The 21,807-nt window shown below is 44.0% G+C and overlaps 1 protein-coding gene across 1 annotated transcript in view; it reads left to right on the plus strand.

Annotated features, from left to right (window-relative positions):
- LOC146816469 (uncharacterized) overlaps window positions 1-21,807 on the plus strand; it is a 396,549-nt gene that overhangs the window by 48,943 nt on the left and 325,799 nt on the right. Inside the window, exon 2 of the mRNA XM_085610300.1 lies at window positions 13,081-13,235. Within this exon, the coding sequence (XP_085466426.1) occupies window positions 13,081-13,235 (155 nt within the window). The remainder of the gene's footprint in view (window positions 1-13,080; window positions 13,236-21,807) is intronic.

A 21,807-nucleotide genomic window follows, 5' to 3' on the forward strand; every position in this document is an offset into this window, starting at 1 on the left:
TTTTGTTCATTACCAAATGAGAGCTTTGAAATGTGCTCTTTAAAAAAAAAAAAAAAAAGAATCATTTTGGTACAGCGCACATCCTGAGGTAACACATTGCTAGACGTTCTCATTTGTATTAGTGAGCCTAGAAATACGTGAGCTCTGGATGTGCGCTGTCTTACTGTGTAGTGAGCTTATGGCACACGAGTAAAATTATGTTAGTGGAAGTTCACTGTTTGTGAACATCATGCACGTTTACCAAGCCATTTGCATGTGTAAGCCAGACTTATGGGCAGAAATGTTTCTGTGAAATGCCGGATGTTTACGAGTTTAGAATTTAGCATGGTGCCTTAACAGGCAATAAAGCAAAGTTCACAAGCATGTCTTTAGGTCTCGCCTGACCCAACGCATGCGCTTGTCTGGCGGGACTTATTGAGAGGGCTCCAGAAAGTGCTACCAGGCCAGCCTAGAGCCACAGTGCATGTGCGCGGATGCGCACGCCACGCTTTACCGTGATTACTTTCGGTTTCGCGGCCGCAGGGCCGCTTTGCATAGCCAATAGGTCTCGCTTTTGGGACCTTATAAGTATTTAGTTATGCAACTGTTGCATGGCTAAACACTTATAAGGTCCCAAAGGCGAGACCTATTGGCTATGCCAATGCTTGTTTAGAATGAAATGCATCTCCCACAGCGAAGGGTTACCAGGCAAGTATGGATTTGTTTGGGGCACCTTCCCATAATATTACATAGCAGTGGCATCCTGATGAAGTGTCCAAGTGAGGCATGTGAGATGCAGTGCTCCTTTAGTTGGGAAAGTTTGCTCAGAATCGTGGCCAAAACTGCTATGTTCTATTTTGAATGCACTCAGGATTCATAGATAATTGGAAGACTTCCCCTGCCTGGCAGGATGGTGGGAAAGCCTCATTAAAATAGGCTTTTTTGCAATTCGGTCTAATATTTTGAAATGGGAAGAAGGCTAAACAAAACAAATAGCAGGATGATTTTCGTAACACAGATCCTTAGATAAAATGTATTCCTATGCTGTCTCGTATGTGTTGTTGACCTCATTAGCGCACCTGAAAGTTCCTAGAAATACGTGAGCACTGGATGTGCGCTGTACGAAAAAAATATTAGGTCACAGCCTACCAGACAGCACAGCTGTCTGGTTTGCTAAAGACATATTGGGGATTTTCTGAAAGTTGACCTAGGAATACATTCCACCTGTTGATTACCATTGGCTTTGTGGTTTGTAACTCACATTTTGTGGCCTTCTATTTGCTGACTTAATTTGCTTTACTTAAATTCAGGGGTAGCACCCAATATACCCTTGAGGGCTTGGGCAAATGTAATTGTAATAGTAGAAGGCCAACAAGGGATTTTGTTTTAGGAAGGTTCAATTTCTTTGTACAAAGCAAAATACTCTTTATATGAGCTCAAGACTGATACTAAACCAAACGTTATTCAATTAAATTCAGTCAAAGATATATAACAACACACACGGGGTATTTTTTTGAAGTGAAAAAATCACTGGCTTTTTATATAGAAACAATTGATAAAAAGGAGTACAGAAAACAAGTAAATGTATAATGTGACATGAAGGGAAAAAACAACTAAATATTATCCACAATTCATGACATTACAGATATCCAATCCGATGAAATAAACAGAGATCTATCTCATATTTAGAGAACAATCAACTGTGCATGTATGCTGTGGAAATGGATAATACAGTCGACGTTTCGGTCTGTTAGGGCGTCAATCAGTCAGACCATCTTCAAGAGAGTTGGAAAATTCAAAAGAAGACTCCTGCATAAATATAGTATCAATTAATTACAAAAATGGAACATAAAATTCTCTTCATAGTAGATAGAGAAAGCAGAGGGATAGCCCGTGTGTGAGAAAGCAATCTTGTTTAAAGAAATCATTGTGGAAGAGACACCTTATACCTAAGATTGTAGCAGCGTTGTAGCATTACCGTATACTTCAGTGAAGAGGGTGAGAAGAGTATGTTGTTATTAGTGTTAGCTCAATGAGACTGACAAAGAGATGTTGCGCTTACTCATGAGTTGTTGTTCGAATAGAGGAGTTATCACTTCCTCATTGATGATTGATTATACTTCATCTATAAGGCAGAAAACAATTGTAGAGTGGTCATGGTTAGGCCTTTTAATGAAAAAACGAATGTTTATGTTAATTTATATAGTTGAGACATACCCGGTCTTAGTTGGGTAAGTATATACCATATGAATGCCTGTAGCGAGATGGGCAACAATGGAATTCGGAATTCTGATTATTCTGGTCTTGTGTGACAAGGAAGGCCAGTTGGTCCTTCGTTGACAAGTGTCTTGATTCAGAGAAATCTACAAAACGAAGATTCAGCGTGCTGTTAGTTAAAGAGAGCAAACCAATAAAAGGTTGTGCATTAGACTACCCACATTTAAAGATATGCTAGCGAGGGAATATCTAAATGCTGGAGGGTGGCGTGTTATTAATAAAACACAGCCCGTTATCAGGACAGAGCGCCCAGCATTGGTTGTATAATCAAACCCACGACTGAAATTAACACTACGTGGTAAAACGAGGAAAGCTGTGTCTATTACTTACGATTTTGTCAGAACCATAGCAGATTCAGGTACCGTCCGTCGATAGGAACTCGAGCACAATGCAGAGTTCATCGGCGTTTATTTAAAGGCGTTTAAGTGGCCACAGCTGTTTGTGATTAAAGCACGAACCGGATAAGACAAAACTACCGTGAATGTAGCGGACATCTTGTAGTATGTTTTTTTACAAGATTAGTGTTTCTGTTACACATTTTTACGTATTGCCGTGAGGTGAAGGCCTTCATGGGATGTAAGGACTACAGTAAAAGGCACAATGGTTGACGGTGACAGTGTCAACGAAATGTTAAACGATAAGTTAAGTAATTGCCGAAAAAGGCGGACATCTTGGAAAGGTGATTTAATGCATTTGTATAGCTTGGGATGACTGAATCATCAGATGTGCGCTTGTTTAAAGTTTTCATGATTACATTAGAACACAGTGCAAAGCAACAGAAATCGTGAGTGAAAAGAGAGAGAAAAGTCAAAATAGACATTAATAACAGCACATATCAATTATAATACATGGTAACAGTAACATTACTAACCTAATATACAGCAATGTATGGCAAGTAGAGCATAGAGATGCTATAAATAATACATCTTATATTCCAACAAGTTGACAAATCTTAAAAAAGAGGATCTAACTTACTATACATTGATATACAACATGTCAATTAGAAGATACATAATACTGCAGCAAATTCAAGCGTCTCACGGGCAAGCATCCAAAGTAGTCAATAAGAATGTTGTCTATATATACAGAAAAAACATTCCAACGAACATTTATTGATTTTATATGTCATCTAATATAGAGTTGATAGACATTGGTCTATTATACACATCATGTATACATAAGAACACAGTTCGGGTTCAGTTAAGGTTATAGTATTTGCAGAAAGGAATCATAAGGAATGGGGTATAGCAGCTGCAAGAATGAAGATTTAAGTTTTTTCCCTTCATGTCACATTATACATTTACTTGTTTTCTGTACTCCTTTTTATCAATTGTTTCTATATAAAAAGCCAGTGATTTTTTCACTTCAAAAAAATACCCCGTGTGTGTTGTTATATATCTTTGACTGAATTTAATTGAATAACGTTTGGTTTAGTATCAGTCTTGAGCTCATATAAAGAGTATTTTGCTTTGTACAAAGAAATTGAACCTTCCTAAAACAAAATCCCTTGTTGGCCTTCTACTATTACAATTACATTTGCCCAAGCCCTCAAGGGTATATTGGGTGCTACCCCTGAATTTAAGTATTTTAAGCGCAGACAATTGTCTGCTTCGGGTCACTTTTTTAAGTGGTATATCAGAATAGTGTTTAAAGATCACTTATCCTCAAACAAGAGTGTTTCCAGCATCATCCATGTCTGAAGCTGAAACCCTATCATACACCGATGAATACATGTTGAAAATAGCTGCAGGCCCTTCGCTGCTAGGCACCCGAGGACCTATTACATCTTCACCCTTCGAAACTGATCTCAATCACTTGGAATGATTGAAAAAGAAATTAGTTCGTACTGAACTACATGCTAAGTTCCTCACCGACTGCCTAAATGCGAATATAATCCCAACGGGACTTCAGATCAAAAACATCCCTATTATCTTCATTGAAGATGAAGATTTTAAAATAGGTTTCAGCTTTGTATCCAATAAATGCTCTCGTACTTGGATGGTGCTTAGCATAGAAACGGCTATCAAACATATTAAATCACTAACTAAGGAAATAGAAAGCTTGGAGAATAAGATCAACACCGACTCCAGCATCACTAATGCGAAAGCATTACTTGATAAAATTGCCTTAACCATAAAAGACTTTGAAGAATTCAACTCACACAAAAAAACAGATAAACTACAAAAAGACATAAGGAAATACAGTAAGGAAAGAACTTATCCCTACTTAAACAAAGACTTTTATCAAACACAGGGGTCCAATCAAGGGCCTAAAAACCACCAACGCAAGAAAGTGACTTTTTCCGACACCACTTCTGATACCGATAGTGACCAGGCATCAGATAACACCCATAGACATTCTTATGATCAACAACCCTCCACATCACGACAACCTTTTTTAGGACAGGATCGGAGAGGATCTCCTTACCCACGGAGAACACGAGCCACCAGGAGAGGATGGTTCCGGAACCAGTATACACCAGGTTATCGTCAAACCCGGAATCAATTTTACGAGTGGTAAATCCTACTCAAACAATACCCATCTTCAATTTATCTAAACACCAACTATCAGAGGTACAAATATCAGTTCTCTCAGCAGGACTTTCTTTTGTCCCCACGAACAAAAACAATCTCTTCCAAACTAAACTAGAGCTATTTAAATTTTTTCGCTCAGTAAGATTAAAGAATTTTTTTGCTAACAAAAACATACCACGCGACCCTGACACAACTGGACTACATAATCGGTCCACCTTCTTCCCTCCGAATACAATGATAGCTAAAGAAATTGTCACCTTCGAAAATGCTATCCTCACAGAAATTGACAACCTTTTCAATACACCAGCTCGTGTTAAATACAATCTCACCAAAGATGAACATTTGGCACTTAAGAATCTCCAGGCACTGCCTGATACGATCATAAAACCGGCCGATAAAGGCGGAGGCATTGTTCTATGGGACTCTATAGCATATAACACCGAAATAACTAAACAACTTTCGGTTGAGTCTCATTACAAAAAACTATCTAGCAACCCCACTCCTCGACTTGAGAAAACAATCACAGAACTAAGCAAAATGGGTCTGGAAGGAGGTTGGCTTAGTGAAAAGGAAGCAGCATTCTTGATAAACAAATCCCCCACGGTTCCGGTAATTTATATATTACCAAAGATCCACAAGAATACCTCGACACCCCCCGGTAGACCAATTGTATCGGGCTGTAACTCAATTTTAAAACCCTTAGCTCAGTATGCTGACTTCTTCATTCGACCTTTTGCCACAGAAACAAACACATATATCAGGGACACTACAGCAGTCATCAATGTAGTAGACAAACACAGCTTTGATCCTAAATGCGAGCTCTTGGTATCCATGGATATCGAGAGCTTGTATACAAACATCCCACAGATAGAGATCTTAGAGATCATTGAAGACTTACTAAACAACAGACCCAGGCCACATGCGGTACCAACTGAATTTATTGTCGAATGTATCAGAATTTCACTATGTGAAAATTTCTTTCTTTACGAGCGTACATTCTACCAACAACTTAAAGGTGTCGCGATGGGGGCAGTTTATGCCCCCGACATAGCTAACATCTATGTCTCTGATTTCGAACGAAGACACATCTACGATCCACTCAATCCCTTTGCGGCCAACATAACCAGTTGGTTACGATATATAGATGATGTTTTTTTAATCTGGAAAGGCAGTAAACAGCTACTCACCGAATTCCATGAATGGATCAATTCCAGAAATCCTAACCTGCAATTCACACTGGATTCTAACAATCAATGTATGAATTTTCTCGACATCTCGATTAAAGTAGGGGAAGACAACACACTTTATACCACTTTATTCACTAAGCCAACGGCACGCAACACTCTTTTAAAATATGACAGTCCCCACCCACAGTCATTGAAGGATGGACTCCCATTTGGACAGTTTCTCCGGTTACGGAGAAACTGTTCCAAAAGAGAAGATTACTTTCTTGAGGCTAAGAAACTTAAAGAAAAACTACACTCACGAGGGTATCCAAATAAACTACTTAAGAAATCTCTAAAGAGAGCCTGGTACAATGACCGTAATGCCCTTCTCGAAATCAAATAAAAGACACCGGACCCAATGTTAGTTTGTGTTACTACCTTCGGGACTGCCACAAACAAAATAAAAAAAATTGTAAAAAAAACATTGGACGCTTTTTTCCCTTCATGTCACATTATACATTTACTTGTTTTCTGTACTCCTTTTTATCAATTGTTTCTATATAAAAAGCCAGTGATTTTTTCACTTCAAAAAAATACCCCGTGTGTGTTGTTATATATCTTTGACTGAATTTAATTGAATAACGTTTGGTTTAGTATCAGTCTTGAGCTCATATAAAGAGTATTTTGCTTTGTACAAAGAAATTGAACCTTCCTAAAACAAAATCCCTTGTTGGCCTTCTACTATTACAATTAATTTGCTTTAGGCTCTCCAGGTTCAGTTCGTCCGTCCCCGTTACCTAGAGCGTATTTACTATGTTCTTCCACAAACTCTCTTTTGGTAAACAAGCCTTTAAATCTTGTTCTTATCTTGTCAAATTTGCTCTGCGTTCAAAGACTGAGGTCAAATGTCAGGTGCTGTCTTCTGAGGGCACTGGTCTACTTTTCTTACTCTGACTTCAAAGTGAGAGGATTTATGTGACAATCTTGTTGGATACTGGGGGAAGGAAAGCTGTTTAGCCGCTCCGATCAGTTGAAGAGCCATGTCTTGAGTGTTTTCCTAAAGATGTTCAGGGAGGGGGTGCGTCTGATGTCGAACGGGAGCTCGTTCCAGGTCTTGGCCGCGATGTAGGAGAAAGCCCTTCCTTCTGTTCTGGCTTTGCGGATGCGCGGGGTTAGGGTGAGGTCGGCGGATTGGAGGTTTCGCTTGGTTACGTGGAAGGAGATCCTTTCGTTGAGGTACGGTGGTGGTGTGTGTGGTGCATAATGCTGCTGCGAGATTGAATAGAAGAGTGCCTTTTAGACAACATATCTCTCCGCATATTAAACCGCTCCATTGGCTGCCGGTTATGAATCGGATAGAATTCAAGGCCTTGAAAATTGCGTTCAAGTCCCAGAGAGGTGGTTGCCCCATCTACATTAAAAAACACATCCGCCCCTATCAGAAAACATGTTGTTTACGATCTAACTCACAGAAATTGCTGTATGTTCCCCAATTTGATAATCTCACATTGGGGGCAGGGCCTTCTCAGTGTTATCAACCAGATTGTGGAACTCCCTTCCTGATAGACTTCGACTAATTCCGTCTGAGGGGGAGTTCAGGAAAGCTTTAAAGACATGGCTCTTTAGCCTAGGCTAGTTAGGAAAGTACCTTGCCATGTCCTTCTGCCATGTTACACCCCCCACCTTCTCATGTCTTGCTGGACTGTTAGCGCCAGGACACCTCTGTTTGAGGTACCTGATGCGCTTTAATAAATGTATATGTATTGTATTGTGGTCTGGTGTTGTGAAGGCATTTGTAGTCGTGGGTGAGTATCTTGAAAGCGAACCTTCTCTACAGGTAGCCAGTGGAGGGTGAAGAGGTGTTGGGTGATGTGTTTGTGTCGTGGGATGCCGAGGACGAGTCTGGCTGCGGTGTTCTGTATGGTCTGGAGTTTGTCTAGCAGAGACTTTTGGACCCTGGCGTAGAGGGCGTTTACTTGGTCCAGTCTGCTGGTTATGAGTGCGTGGGTGGCGGTCTTCCTAGATTTGGGGGCGGGGGGCGATCCATTTGATGGTTTTTCGGAGGATGCGTAGGGTGTTTAAGCAGCTGGAGGCGACGGCATTGACTTGTCGGGTCATGGAGAGGGAGGAGTCAAGTACGATGCCGAGGTTTCGGGCGTGGTCCGTGGGGGTGGGGGGCTGCCGAGGGCGGTGGACCACCAGGTGTTGTCCCATGCGGAGGGGGAGAGGCTGAGGACCTCGGTCTTCTCCAAGTTCAGTTTCAGGCACCTTTTGCTCATCCAGGATGCGACGTCAGAGTTAGGAACAGAAATGATGCACATTTTTTGATATTTCTGAAGTGTGGCGGAAACAAATAATTTAATATGATCAGAACAATTCATTACACTAGGTGATGCAATTTCTACACATTTTCTTTTGTGCCCTGTATAGTTTTATTAGTAAAACGGTGTGTTTGTGTAAATGTAATGGTCATTTCAATTAAAAATGTGTTGTCTGTAATGGTACTGTGCTACCGTACCATGCATACCACGCTTAACACTACTCCACACCACTGCACTCTACTATGCACCATTCCACTATACACCACTCCGCTCTGTACCACTCCAATCTGCTGCACTCAACGGCACTTCACGCTATGCCTCTCTTCTCTATCCTGTACCACTCTACGCTATGCTAGTGCACTCTTCGCTACTCTATTCTTCACCACTCCAGTTCAGGCCACACCAATCTACTCTGCACAACACCACTCTACGCCACTGTACTCAATGCCTCTCTGCAACACTGCATTCCACGCCAATGCACTTTACTTTGCAACACTCACCTCTATGCCCCTACACTCTAGAGTACTCCAATCCACTATACAGCACTCTAATATACTCTGTACCACTGCATCCTATACCACTTGACTCTGTGCTATTACACTTAACTCTGCGCCCCTCAACTCTGCGTCACTCAATGCCATGCCATTCCAGTGTATGCCACTCTCTGTGACTCCACACTGTCACTACATAACACATCACTCTACTCTTCTCCATTCCACCTGACTCCTCTACTCCACTAACTTTTAGCCATGCTAAACAGCAGCCATGCTGGTGTACAACATGGCTAAAACACATTTGCAAAGCCAAAGCTCTTGCATAGGCAAGTCCTATTGGCTTTTCCTATGCTTGTTTTTGTACACCGCACATCCAGAGCAAACATATTGCCAGGCGCTCTCAATTAACCTCATTAGCATATATGAGTGCCCTGAAATACATGGATTCGGGATGAGCGGTGCAGAAAAATGTATCTTTTGTAGAACATTTTTTTACATCCTACCATGCAGTGAATCAGTGAAAGCCACAAAGAGTCCCTCCCCCCCTCCTTTCCCCCCTCAAGTCATGCGAGCCACGGCTGATGTCTCCCTGCTGCTCAGGTCAGACCCCAGCTGGCCGAGCAATTAGCAGTAGGGGCAAACAACCAAAACAGGTTGGGGTAGGGACTCCATGGCTAATCTGCAGTCACACCACCGGGAAGTAACAAACCATTTTTTTATGGCACCAGTGGATTAAATTGCGTCCATAGCACACCTTGGCTAATTTCGCAGTAAAATTGTGATTTGCTAAATCGGGAAAAGCTGGAGGGTCAGGCTAAACACAAGAAGAGGCATGACGCGTGCATGCTATGGACAAATGGGGACAAAGGATAAGAGGGTGACAATGGAGTGAACAAATGGTAAGCCTATGGGTGGTCTTAAGCCCACAGATTCAACACAGCACGTCTCTTTTAGACAGCGCATGCGCTTCCTAGCCGAGACCTAAAAAGGATGCTGCTGTCATCTCTGTAGCTTGGTATAGCCGCCAAGGGAGAATTACATGCACATATTTTTCCTACTCTAGAGAAAGACACTTTTGTTTCATTTTGGGAAGCGTATATTGTAGTGCTGGTTCCACCACGTCAGACATTAGTATTTATTCTGCTTTTCTCACAACCACTCCCGGTGTTGATACGCACATCAGATGTGATGGACCTACATTAGCCACACACTACTTTTCTCTGTAGTGCACACTTCGTTCAATATTCAGTTATCGAAGAAATTCTACAACTGAACAAGAAACAGTCTCACTTAGGAGCTTGTTTATAACGTTAACTAAATTGTGTCCCTACCAGATGTCTCTGCTTGATATAAAGTCTCCTTCCATGCTGTCTAGAGACTAAATACCAGCACCAGAGTTTTGCAGATAAAAATGTGTGTGAATTGTAATCCCTGTAGCAAATGCCTCCAGCAAGACCTCTGGTTCCTTTGGTATTGAGCATCATAAAGCCCACCATGGAAGCCTTTGTTGATATTGTATCTTTCAGGTTGAGATAACGCATTAGAAGTTTTTTTTTTTTGCCAGCAAAAGATCCTCCCAGATTCATTAATTAATTTTTTTTTGTTTAAATTTGTTTATTTGCATTTTTTTAAACAATAATAGAGAATAATTGATGTTACATAAGAGAAATATGCTTTGAGGTCTGATTCATGGCATCTGTACACATTAGGCATAATAGTAGTTCATAACTGTTCAACTTCTTGGGCCTTTTACCCCCCTGTGCTAAACCTTTTTTTGGCTATTTGGGGTAGTTCGCACTTAGGCCCCTGTAACGTTCTGACTACATAAGGTATCCACGCCAAATTTGTGTCTTTTTCTTCCAACATCATGGGGATTCTAAAGGTACCCAGGGTTTGTGGATTCTCCTGGAGGGGACCCAGAAATTAGCCAAAATACAGCTAAATATTGTTTTTTTTGTGGTAAATATAGTGAAAAAAGTGCTGCAAATGAAAGCGTCTGTTTTTTTTCCCCCCTGCAAATGGTATCAACAAAGGGTTTGTGGGGCTGAAATCACCACTTCCCAGCTTTTAGGGACAAGCAGACTTTTGTCAGAAAACCAAAAAATGTTTACACAGTTTTGGCATTTTACTGGGACATAGCCTATTTTTGCAATCGTTTGTGCTTTCAACCATCTTCCATTTAATGGTAGAAATTAGTATGAAAGCAATAATGGATCCTGGAAAGCTATACATTTTTAGAAAAGTAGCCAAATTCAATTTTCAATTTTTCCTATATTCAACTGTTAGTTTCTATAAAGAAACCTTGAAGGATCTACACAAATGACCCCTTACTGAAATCAGAATTGTATCTACTTTTCTAAACTGTCTAGCTTTCCAGGATCCATTATTGCTTTCATACCCATTTCTATCATTAACTGGAAGCAGGTTGAAAGCACAAAAAAATAGCAAAAATAGCCTATGTCCCAGTAAAATGCCAAAACTGTGTAAAAAAAGGTTGGTTTTCTGACAAAAGTCTGCTTGCCCCTAAAAGCTGGGAAAATGCTGATTTCAGCCCCACAAACCCTTTGTTGATACCATTTGCACGGAAAAAAACCGACGCTTTCATTTGCATTTTCATTTTCCCCATTTCTCCCCTAAAAAACAAAATCTAGCTGTATTTTTGCTAAATTCTGGGTCCCCTCCAGGGGAATCCACAAACCCTGGGTACCTTTAGAATCCGTGTGATGTTGAAAGAAAGGGATGCAAAATTGGCGTGGATATCTTATGTACTCAAAAAGTTACAAGGCCCTAAGCGCGAACTACCCCAAATAGACAAGAAAAGTCTTGGCACAGGGTGGTAAAGGCATAGCCGCAAAGGAATAAAAAAAATAGTATTTCTATATCTGAGACGGAAAAGCACACTTGTTGAAATCTGCAAAGTAAATTTGTCACCGACTGGAATTTGGCACAGCAGCTTCCTGGAGTTGTTGGTATTTACGGACTTCACAAAAGGAGAGAAATCGACGTATATTAATTTATGTAGTGCAGATTCCAACCTGGTTTCAGAGCGCTGCCCAGCAGAAATCAAAAACAGGCCAGACGATAGTAGCACTGAGTAGTGAAGAAATAATGCAAGGTGAGTGCAGTGAATAGACATTAGTTGGGGAACAGCAACAAACCTCACATATTTAGTTGCAAACGATTAAGAGCAATAAAGGTGTGAAAAGTTACATTGAACAGTCAGGACAAAAAGCAGCAAATCGGCCATTTAGCTTATTAGCAGCAGCAACAAGCACATGTTGGCAGTAACCTTATACACACATTGTCAAACTGAGTACAAATATGAAATGTCTAGTACAGTTGAAGGTAAAGTAGATAAAGGAAGGGAACAAAACTCTGTAGGAGACGGTCAACAGCAGCTTCAAAGACAAAACGGTAACTATAGTGAGTAAATAGACAAAAATAAGAGCTTAGACCTGCAAGCATTTAGAACAGAGAAAGCAAGGAGTTGCATTAAGATGGTGAGTTTTAATCATGAGATTAAGCAGCTTGTTGCATATGTTTTAGCCTTGGAGCAGTTCTTAAAGAGGACAATTATGAAAAGGGGTGTTCTTGATATGAGAATGAATGCCATTTATGATTATGCCTGAGAAATATGCTTAAGTGCGTTAAGTAGAGATGTGTATTTTTTATCTCGCCTGGTTAGATTTAGAATATGGACGAAGCACACTTGATTAGACTTGTCATCTATTACAAAATGGGTGGTGTTCTTGTTTATTGAACATATCAGTATATTTAATTTTATCGGTTACGTTTATTGTAGAGTATTGGAATAAAGTGACTTAATAAGATCTTCACATTTCTGGGCAAATGCAAGCCAGAAACTAAGGTTGTGATTTTGCCATGGCCAGTAACGTTTTGATAAAGAATCCTTTTTAGAGTCCTGAAGATTATTTCAAGTAGACATATAATGTATAAGCCTTCTTGTCATTAACGATAATTGCAACACTTAAAACCTTAATTGTTATTTCTTGTACTCACTTTCTCCTTTATAAAACTATAGCAGTCCGCCTTGGCATAGTCCTAACATCACTTGCTCCTCACTCACTGTTTATACTGTCTTTTCGCAGTTGTCCTAATTCAGTATTGGTGTGTTCTCTCAATGGTTTTTCCTTGCTTCCCTTCACTTTCAGTATTTTATTTTGTTTTTACTTAATAGTTTCTGTAAATACGTTAAACTTGTTGCACAGCACTGTGCAGTGCAGCCTGCGTGAGTATTATTTTGTAAGCCTCTTACGAATTTTCTTCTCTTTCCATTTTTCCTATGCAGAGACGCTCCCCTCCGATCCGCCGTTCACGCAAAATCTTGGATGAAAACTTGCGAATAACTGTTGGTAATAACTTTTACCTCACAGGCACACCTGACCACAATAGCAAGCCTGATGTACTTGATTCGTTATTGAGCAGCACAGCTTATTTGCACAGGTAACTCAAAGCGCACACCTATCGTGGCATTTAAACTTTTTCCAGAATGCCTTTATTCGTGGGCAACACCATATTGTGCCAATAAACGTTAATCTAATTAATAGCTCCTGAAGACCTTAATTATTTTCTGCTTTTCTTTCCTTCAATAATAGTTATTTGGTGTAGTGTGTTCATTTAGGATTTTCAGCTGCACTAAGCGTAAGACAAACTTTATTGCAACCTCCCGTGTCTGTCTCCATACTTCCTCACACTCTTCCTCTTTTAGTTCATCTATGACCCCTTCCTGTTTATCTCGAAGTTCAGCGAGTTTCTTCAGACTTTTATTGATAAGCATTCTGCTGTGGGATAAGGTATGCCAAATGAAGGGGGCTGTGAGTTTTCTATTCATGGTTGCCGGGGGAGTGACTCCTGTATTTCTTTTAAGAGACTAGTATATTTTGCCAGTGCATGCTTGATTTAGAGGTGCACTCCTTTTGTAAATCTTTGAACTTCTTAAGTCTTTCTAGGCCCCAGATGTCTCTCAAGTTGGTTATTCCTATTGCATCCCGTTTTGCATATGTATTTTACCATACTTAAATGTTCTTGAATCCCACAGGGTTGTTTTTATTGTGAGCTTATTGTCCCAGCCTGTCAGTTGGCTGTCAGGTTTTTATGACTGTCTTTGTTTTAGACTCGTGAATTAGTTGATAATTAACTCTCTTCCTCGGTGTAAAGACAGGGCAATAGATATATTTAGTTTGATATTTATCTGTAGATAATTTTACAGCTTAAAATGTTTTCTGTAAATCTTGCACAAGGAAAGACTTATTTTACTATTCGTGAAGTTAAAGAATATACAGAGATATATCCAATATCAAGGTATGTCTTCTGACAAGTTGCTGTTGCTTTTTTAACATAGGTGTAGCAAACTCCTCTCACTGTGCAGTCCGAGAACGAAAAGTAAAGTGAATTATGTGACAATCTTGTTGGGGTATATGGAGTGTGAAAGGAAAGGTTGTACGATGTAATTGTTTTGCAACACAGAACAAACATGTAAATACCTGTACATTACTTGTACACGTACAGCAGTTAGTAAAGCAAAGATGAAGCCCATTTTTTTGTACTTCTGAAGGGATAAAACAAACATTTTAATAGGATCAAAACAAATCAAGACACTTTACTTGGTGTGGTGCACAAATGATAAATATTCGAAACGCATCATTTGTATGCAATGTAGTTTTTATCAGTAAAATTGTATGTCTATTCTAATTTAGCGTCCATTTCAAAGAAAAAGGTGCTGCCTGTAAATAATACTGTTCTACTTCACAAAGCTTTAATTATATAAAAAAATCGCCTGCCTCCTGTTCATTAACCGCTTCAGTGCCCATGACGAGATGGTCTTCTCATGGAGCGCGGTTGCGCTGTGCCCATGACGAGACTATCTCGTCATGAACCCCGCCCGCTAATGCAACGCCCGGCACAGGGCGGGGAAAGGACGTGGCACTGAAGGGGTTAAAGTTAGGCGGGTTGCAAAGGTTTGTCGTTCTAAAAAGTGGGCAAGGGCTCTAAAAGGTTTGGGAAGCACTGCTCTAAAAGCATCTAATACAGTTTCGGGTAAGACTAACACCAGCATCCTGTTCAGATGGCATCTCCCCTTTGACTGAGGAAAGCTATTGGGACCATAGATGGAAAAGAAGCTTAAAAAAAAAATCTTAAAGGACACAGACACAGCAAAGGCTGTGGGAGCACACCCAACTAAAACATGCAGGTCTGGTTTCCCTTGCCAAAAGAGGAGGAGGAGGAGCTAAAGCTGCAGCCGCAGAGCAGCTCCATGCTCCTCAGTAGCAGTGGGTCTTACAGGGAGGCCGATCATAAAGGAGGATTCCGGAGCAGCAGCTACGGTAAAGTTAAAGAAGCCCATGGCAGAGTCTCGCTGACTCAAAACAGTGGCTTCACTTCAATTTTTCCCGATAACACAACAACTGTTTGGGAAAGTATAAGGAGCAATTTCTTACCTGTAATATTAGTTCTCTTCCAGGAGAATGCTTATCAAAGTCATAAGATCTAAATTGTCCTGCCCACCTGCAGAACCCCGTAGCACTTTGCAAAATATATATTTATAGATGCACCAGCTAGCTGTTTTAGAAGACAAAAAACACAAATACAGTGAAAACAATAGACTTTGCAGCCTAAAAAAGGGCTAGAAGTGGCCACATTTCATTAGTTGAATATCTCTAACTGTAATAATATATTCACTGAATCTAAAGTGAATAGAAATATCTAACGATTACAAAAAAAAAATTAAGGAAAGGTAAACGGAATACAGAGCAATCCTAGTACATTGGCTGCACAACCAGGTCATTATAACTGTCACTGGGCCTTTAAGGGGTCCCCCTTAACTCTAGTCAAAGGAAGAGTAGTGCAGATGTTAATGGACAACACCACTGCCATGTGGTACTGCAACAAACAGGGCGGGTTGGGGTCGTGGGCCCTATGTCAAGAGGCTCTTCGCCTTTGGACATGGCTGGAACATCAGGTGGTTCAACATGTGGCAGGTCCCCTTAACGCCAGGGCGGACAAACTCAGCTGCTGGTGCATGATGGCTCACGAATGGTGTCTTCACTCGGGAGGTGGTGCAAGGTCTCTTTCAGCAGTGAGGAGAGCCTTGGTTCGATCTATTTGCCACTGAAGAGAACACACAGTGTCAGCAGTTCTGCGTGTTGGAGTTTCCAAGGCCGCACTCACTCGGCGACGCTTTTTGTTGCGAGTATCATTGTGGCCTCCTATACGCCTTTACGCATGTACCACTTCTACCCAAAGTACTGAAGATCAAGCACGACCGGGCCCAAGTAATTCTTGTGGCTCCGGACTGGGCACGAAGAGTCTGGTACCCCAAGCTCTTGAGCATGGCCATCAATCCTCCGATCCGACTGCCTCTTCGGGAGGATCTTCTGTTGCAGCAGCAGGGGACGATCCTCCACCCGAACCTGTCCAGTCTCCACCTCCTTGCGTGGAGACTGAGCTGTGACAGTTGACTGCTTTCAACCTTCCTCCCGTAGTCTGTAATGTCATCTTGGCAGCCAGGCGTCCCTCCACTAAAATGGTATACGCCTGTAGATGGAACAAATTTGTGGCATGGTGCACAGCAAAGGCTGTGGATTCCCTTTCTTCCCCTCTTTCAGAGGTTCTCCTCTTCATTCTTTATTTGGCCCAGCAGGGCTCTGCTCTGGACACTCCAAAAGGCTATCTTTCGGCCTTTCTTCACCTTCCTGATCAGCCTCCTCTTTTCAATTCTCCAATTTTTAACTGATTTTCTGAAGGGCATTACTCATTTCTTTCCTCCTTCTCCTTTTGTTATGCCCCAGTGGGACTTGAATCTTGTCCTCACTTATCTTATGTGTACTCCCTTTGAGCCACTACATAATTATCCTCTTCATCTCCTTACTTTGAAGACTGCTTTCTTGTTTGCCATCACCTCTGCTCGGAGGGTGAGTGAGCTTCAAGCCTTATCTTCCAGTCCTTCCTTTCTTGCTGTCCATCCGGACAAAGTAGTCCTCTGTACTTTGCCCTCTTTTCTGCACAGAGTGGTTACCTCTTTCCACTTGTCAGACCATCACATTGCCCACCTTCTTACCGCCTCCGCACCCTTCCAAAGAGGAGGACAGACTGCACCGTCTGGACCCAAAACATGCATGGTCTTTCTACCTTGACTGCACTAAAGACTTCCGGGAGGATGATCAACTCTTCGTGGGTTATGTGGGCGCCAAGAATGGTCGGGCCGTGCTCAACAAACGTACCATCTCTCGATAGGGCGTCCTGTGAATTAAGATCTGTTATTCTTTGGCTAAAAAGGAACCTCCAGTAGGACTGCGCGCCCACTCTACCGGGGTGATGACAGCTACTACTGCTTTGGGACGTGGAGTTTTGCAGCGTGAATCTTTCTGGATTCACTATGCTGTGCATTATTCCGCGATCTTGTGGTTGGGTCCGGATTCGTAGTCTTTTCTTTGTTTTTTTTTTTTTTTTGTAGCCCAGGTGGGCGTCGACGTCCACCATTTGGTGCACCTCCCGTGACGTCGTCGTGCTTCCTGCGGAAGTCCCACCTTTGGGGCGCCATCTTCAGATTCTTTTTTCCGCCGTTGGGTCTGGATCGTCATCGGGAAGCTCCAGAAATTCACTCGGAGGAAGAAGGAAGAAAAGCGAGTTTCATCGATAGAATCAAGAGAAGACATCAGGAATAGAACAGATTTCATCAGGAGCACGAAGAAAGAGGACCAGCGAGCCTTTTTCTTCGACAGCCTTGGAGAATGCACGCTCAGAGACCCTGAGCGAAATGGACAAGACGCCATTCAAGTTCTGCCCAAACTGCCACCACAAGTTCGCGCAGAAAGACCAGCATCCGGTCTGCAACCTCTGCCTACCGGTGGATCACCAGAGTATCGACTGCAACGCCTGCTCAGCCTTCGCGCCGAAGACACTCAGGGTGAGAGAGAGGCAGAGAAGAGCCAACGCCAACATGGATGGCAAAGGGAAACCCCCGACACTCTACGAGCTGGGCCTCGACACGGACGACGAGGACAACGTCGCCGAGACAGCCGAAAACGTCACGGTCGTAGAGACCGACAAGAAAAAAGAAGACGAGGTAAGAGAATCGTCGAGCGCAAATCAAAAAACACCTCGAAAACACGAGGGTGACTCGAGGAAAACTGAGTCAAGGTCCACGAAGGGAGCCCCGGCGCCGAAAACTTCGACGTCCAAAGGGGGGACTTCGGACAAAAGGCCCAGCGGATCCTTGCAAAAGGACTCCCTGGTGCAGAAAGACGCCGAAAGGCAAGGGTCGTCGAAATCATCCCATGAAACGGGCCGATCGACGCAGAAAGAACGTTCGACGTCGACGCAAGTTTCATCGAAAAGACCCGCGGTCGACGCCGAAAGTATCTCCGAAATGGAGAAAAAGAAGAGGCGGCTCGAGGCCGAAATGGAGAACATCCTTCAAAGGAAGACTGAGTTCGACGCCAGGATGAAGGAATTCAAGATTCCAACGGTTTCATCGGCGGACGTCGTCGAGGTCGAAGACGAGTTCGACGCCGAAGGGCTGACAAGGGATCTCGAAGAAGAAGAGGAGCCCTATTATGAGGAAGAAGCCGAGGAAGAAGACCAACAGTCGTTCTTCGAATCGGCGGCATCTACCAGCAACGACGTCGAATGGCACGATCTCGACACCGAAAACCCGGAGGAGCCCGTGGACACGTACCCCTCGAGGCCTTCGCCACCCGACGACATCGGGGCATACAATATGGTGGTGAAGAGCGCAGCACTAGCCTTCGGCGTCAAACTCGACGAGGAGAGGCCGAAAGCCGATTTTCTCGTCGAACACTGCTCCCCATCCAGACTAGGAGTCAGTTCCTCCCCATGCTACAAAGCGTGATGAACCAGGGGAGAGAAGCCTTCAAGGAGCCTGCCACCTGCCGGTCGATCACGCCCAGGACAGAGAAGAAATATAAGCACTCCTCCCTGGACCCACCTTACATCAAGGGTAGCGTCACCGCAGACTCCATCATAGCCTCCACGGCCAGGAGAAGGGCCAACGTTCCAGCAACTTCGGGCCCGCCTCCGGATAAAGAGAGCAGGAGGATCGACCTCACAGGCAGAAAGGTCGAGAGGAACGCCGCAATGCACTGGCGCATGGCGAATTCGAATGCACTCCTCAATAGACACCAATACCAACACTGGGATGAGATGGGGGAGCTAGTAAAGCACCTCCCCGAAGAATACCGCCAGAGAGCCTCTCACCTGGTAGATGAAGGCAAGAACATCGCCAACTCCTGTATAAAAACGGCGTTGGATGGGGCAGAGACTTCAGCAAGACTCATGGCCATAGGGGTCACAGAGAGGAGGCATGCATGGCTAAGAATCTCGGGATTCAAACCGGAAGTGCAGAACAACATCCTTGGCACCCCCTTCAACGGAGAGACACTGTTCGGAGCAACGGTGGACGAAAAGCTCACCCAGCTCAAGAAGGAAAACGAGACAGCGAGGTCCATGGGGGCCCTACAGCACAGGGGAATGAGACGAGGTAATCCCTCGAGGAGACCCTACGGTAGGGGTGCAAGCCAACAAGGGACATCGCACCAGGCGTTCCAACAAGGTCAGCAGGGCGAAGGTCACGGACAAAGTCAGCAGAAGCAAAGCTGGCAATATCAACCTCTGGGCCAGTCCTTTCGCGGGAGAGGGAACGGACGTGGCCAAAGGAGGAGAGGGGGCGATCAGCCCTCCTCGAAGTGACTCAGCACGCAAGAAGACGCCTACCCTCGTCAGGTCCCCAAGGGTGAGGCGCAAAAAAGTGGCATCAGGGGGAAGAGAAGATTCAAGAGCCTACGAGCATACGTCACCAGTAGGCGGAAGGCTGAGGTTCTACCTTCAGGAGTGGCGGCGTATAACCACAGACAAGTGGATACGGAACATCGTGCAGTACGGATACTGCGTAGACTTGGAGAAAGGACCTCCAAACAGGAAACCGAAGGGAAGACAGAGATCGGCCCAAGAACTGGCAATACTCAGAGAAGAAACGCGGAAACTCCTACAAAAGGGAGCCATAGAGGCAGTGCCGTTCGGGGAACGCAACAAAGGGGTCTACTCAAACTACTTCGTGGTTCCGAAGGTAGACGGAGACCTCAGACCCATACTGGACCTACGTTACCTAAACAAGTTCATAAGAACGCAAAGGTTCAAAATGACTTCACTGCAGGAGGTACTGCCACAGATAAGAGAAGGGGACTTCATGGTCACCGTGGACCTCAAGGATGCCTACCTTCACATCCCAATAAACAGAAGGCACAAGGGCCTTCTAAGATTCAACATCGAACAGGAACACTACCAGTTCACAACCCTGGCCTTCGGATTAAAATCAGCGCCATGGGTCTTTACAAAATGCCTGTCGGCGGTAGCGGCACACCTACGAAAGCAGGGCATACACGTATACCCATACTTGGACGACTGGCTGGTCAAGGCAAACTCACGCGAGAAGTGCGAGAGGCACGCAAAACGCGTAACAGACACCCTCACAAATCTGGGATTTTCCATCCACTGGGGAAAATCATCGCTGGAACCGGAACAGGTAAAGATTTTCCTGGGGGCAAAGATCAACTCCCTCAACAGTACAGTAGTGCCCAGCGACAGGAGGACAGATGCCCTACTGAAGGAGACGCAGCTCTACCAGAAGGGGCGAGCTCTGACGGTGAGGGCGGTGAGCAAGATGATGGGGATGATGGTGTCCTGTATCCAGCTGGTGCCGAATGTACGCCTGCACATGAGACCATTCCAGGAATGGCTGCAACAGCAATGGTCACAAGCAAACGGAAGTTGGGAGGATCTAGTGGTTGTTACGCACGCAGTGCAGGAGGAGATAACTTGGTGGAACAGAGACAACATAACAACGGGGAGAAGCCTGACACCACCAAGCCCAACAGTGACCATTACCACGGACGCATCGCAGAAGGGATGGGGAGCGCACATGGACAACCTCAGAGTGAGGGGTCTATGGGCTCCAGCAGACGCGGTCCGCCACATCAACTACCTCGAGTTGAAAACGATACTGCTAGCCCTGAAGGCATTCCAGAGACACCTGTGCGGCCAGAGGGTGTTGGTACAGACAGACAACACCACGGCGATGTTCTACATCAACAAACAAGGGGGGACACAGTCGTTTCCCCTCTCATCCCTAGCTCAGGAGATTTGGAGATGGGCCATACCTCTCAAGATAGATCTACTGGCAATTCACCTACCAGGGAAGGACAATGTGGAGGCAGACTGGCTGAGCAGGCAGACGTCAGCATCGCACGAGTGGGAGCTCAATGGCCAGGAAACGGAGAAAATCTTCCGGAGATGGGGGACTCCCACAATAGACCTATTTGCAACACGCCACAATGCAAAATGCCAAAGCTTCGCGTCCAGGCAACCAGATCAGCAATCCAAGGGAAATGCCCTATGGATAAGCTGGTGGAGGACATTTGCCTACGCCTTTCCACCGATACCCCTGTTGCACAGAGTGCTCGACAAGTGCAGAACCAGCAACATGACTCTGATCCTGGTGGCCCCACAGTGGGCGAGGCAGACATGGTTCTCACAGATTCAAGAAATGGCGCAAGGCAATCCGTACAGGTTCGAGAGGAGAAAAGACCTGCTCTCAATGCAAAACGGGGAGGTCCTGCACCCAGAGCCAGAGACCCTCAACCTAGCAGCATGGCTCCTGAAGACCTAGAGTTCGCACACCTAAGGTTACCTCAGAGCACTATGCGAGTGCTACGGGAGGCAAGGAAACCTACTACAAGAAAGTGCTACAGCGCAAAGTGGAAGAGATTCACGGTGTGGTGCAGGAAAAAGGGCCTGCAAAACAGAATGACAAGAGACTCAACTGTGCTGAGGTACCTCACACACCTTCTAAAGAGTAACCTCTGCTCGAGCTCCCTAAGGGTGCACCTAGCAGCGATCGTTGCCTACACCAGAGGTGAGAAGGGTGGAAGTTTCTTCAGCTCGCAGGTGGTGAAGAGATTCATGGAGGGAGCCAAAAGATTGGCACCCCCGAAAAGGTTGC

This window comes from Triturus cristatus, chromosome 6 (assembly GCF_964204655.1).
Source record: "Triturus cristatus chromosome 6, aTriCri1.1, whole genome shotgun sequence".
NCBI classification, from domain to species: Eukaryota; Metazoa; Chordata; class Amphibia; order Caudata; family Salamandridae; genus Triturus; species Triturus cristatus.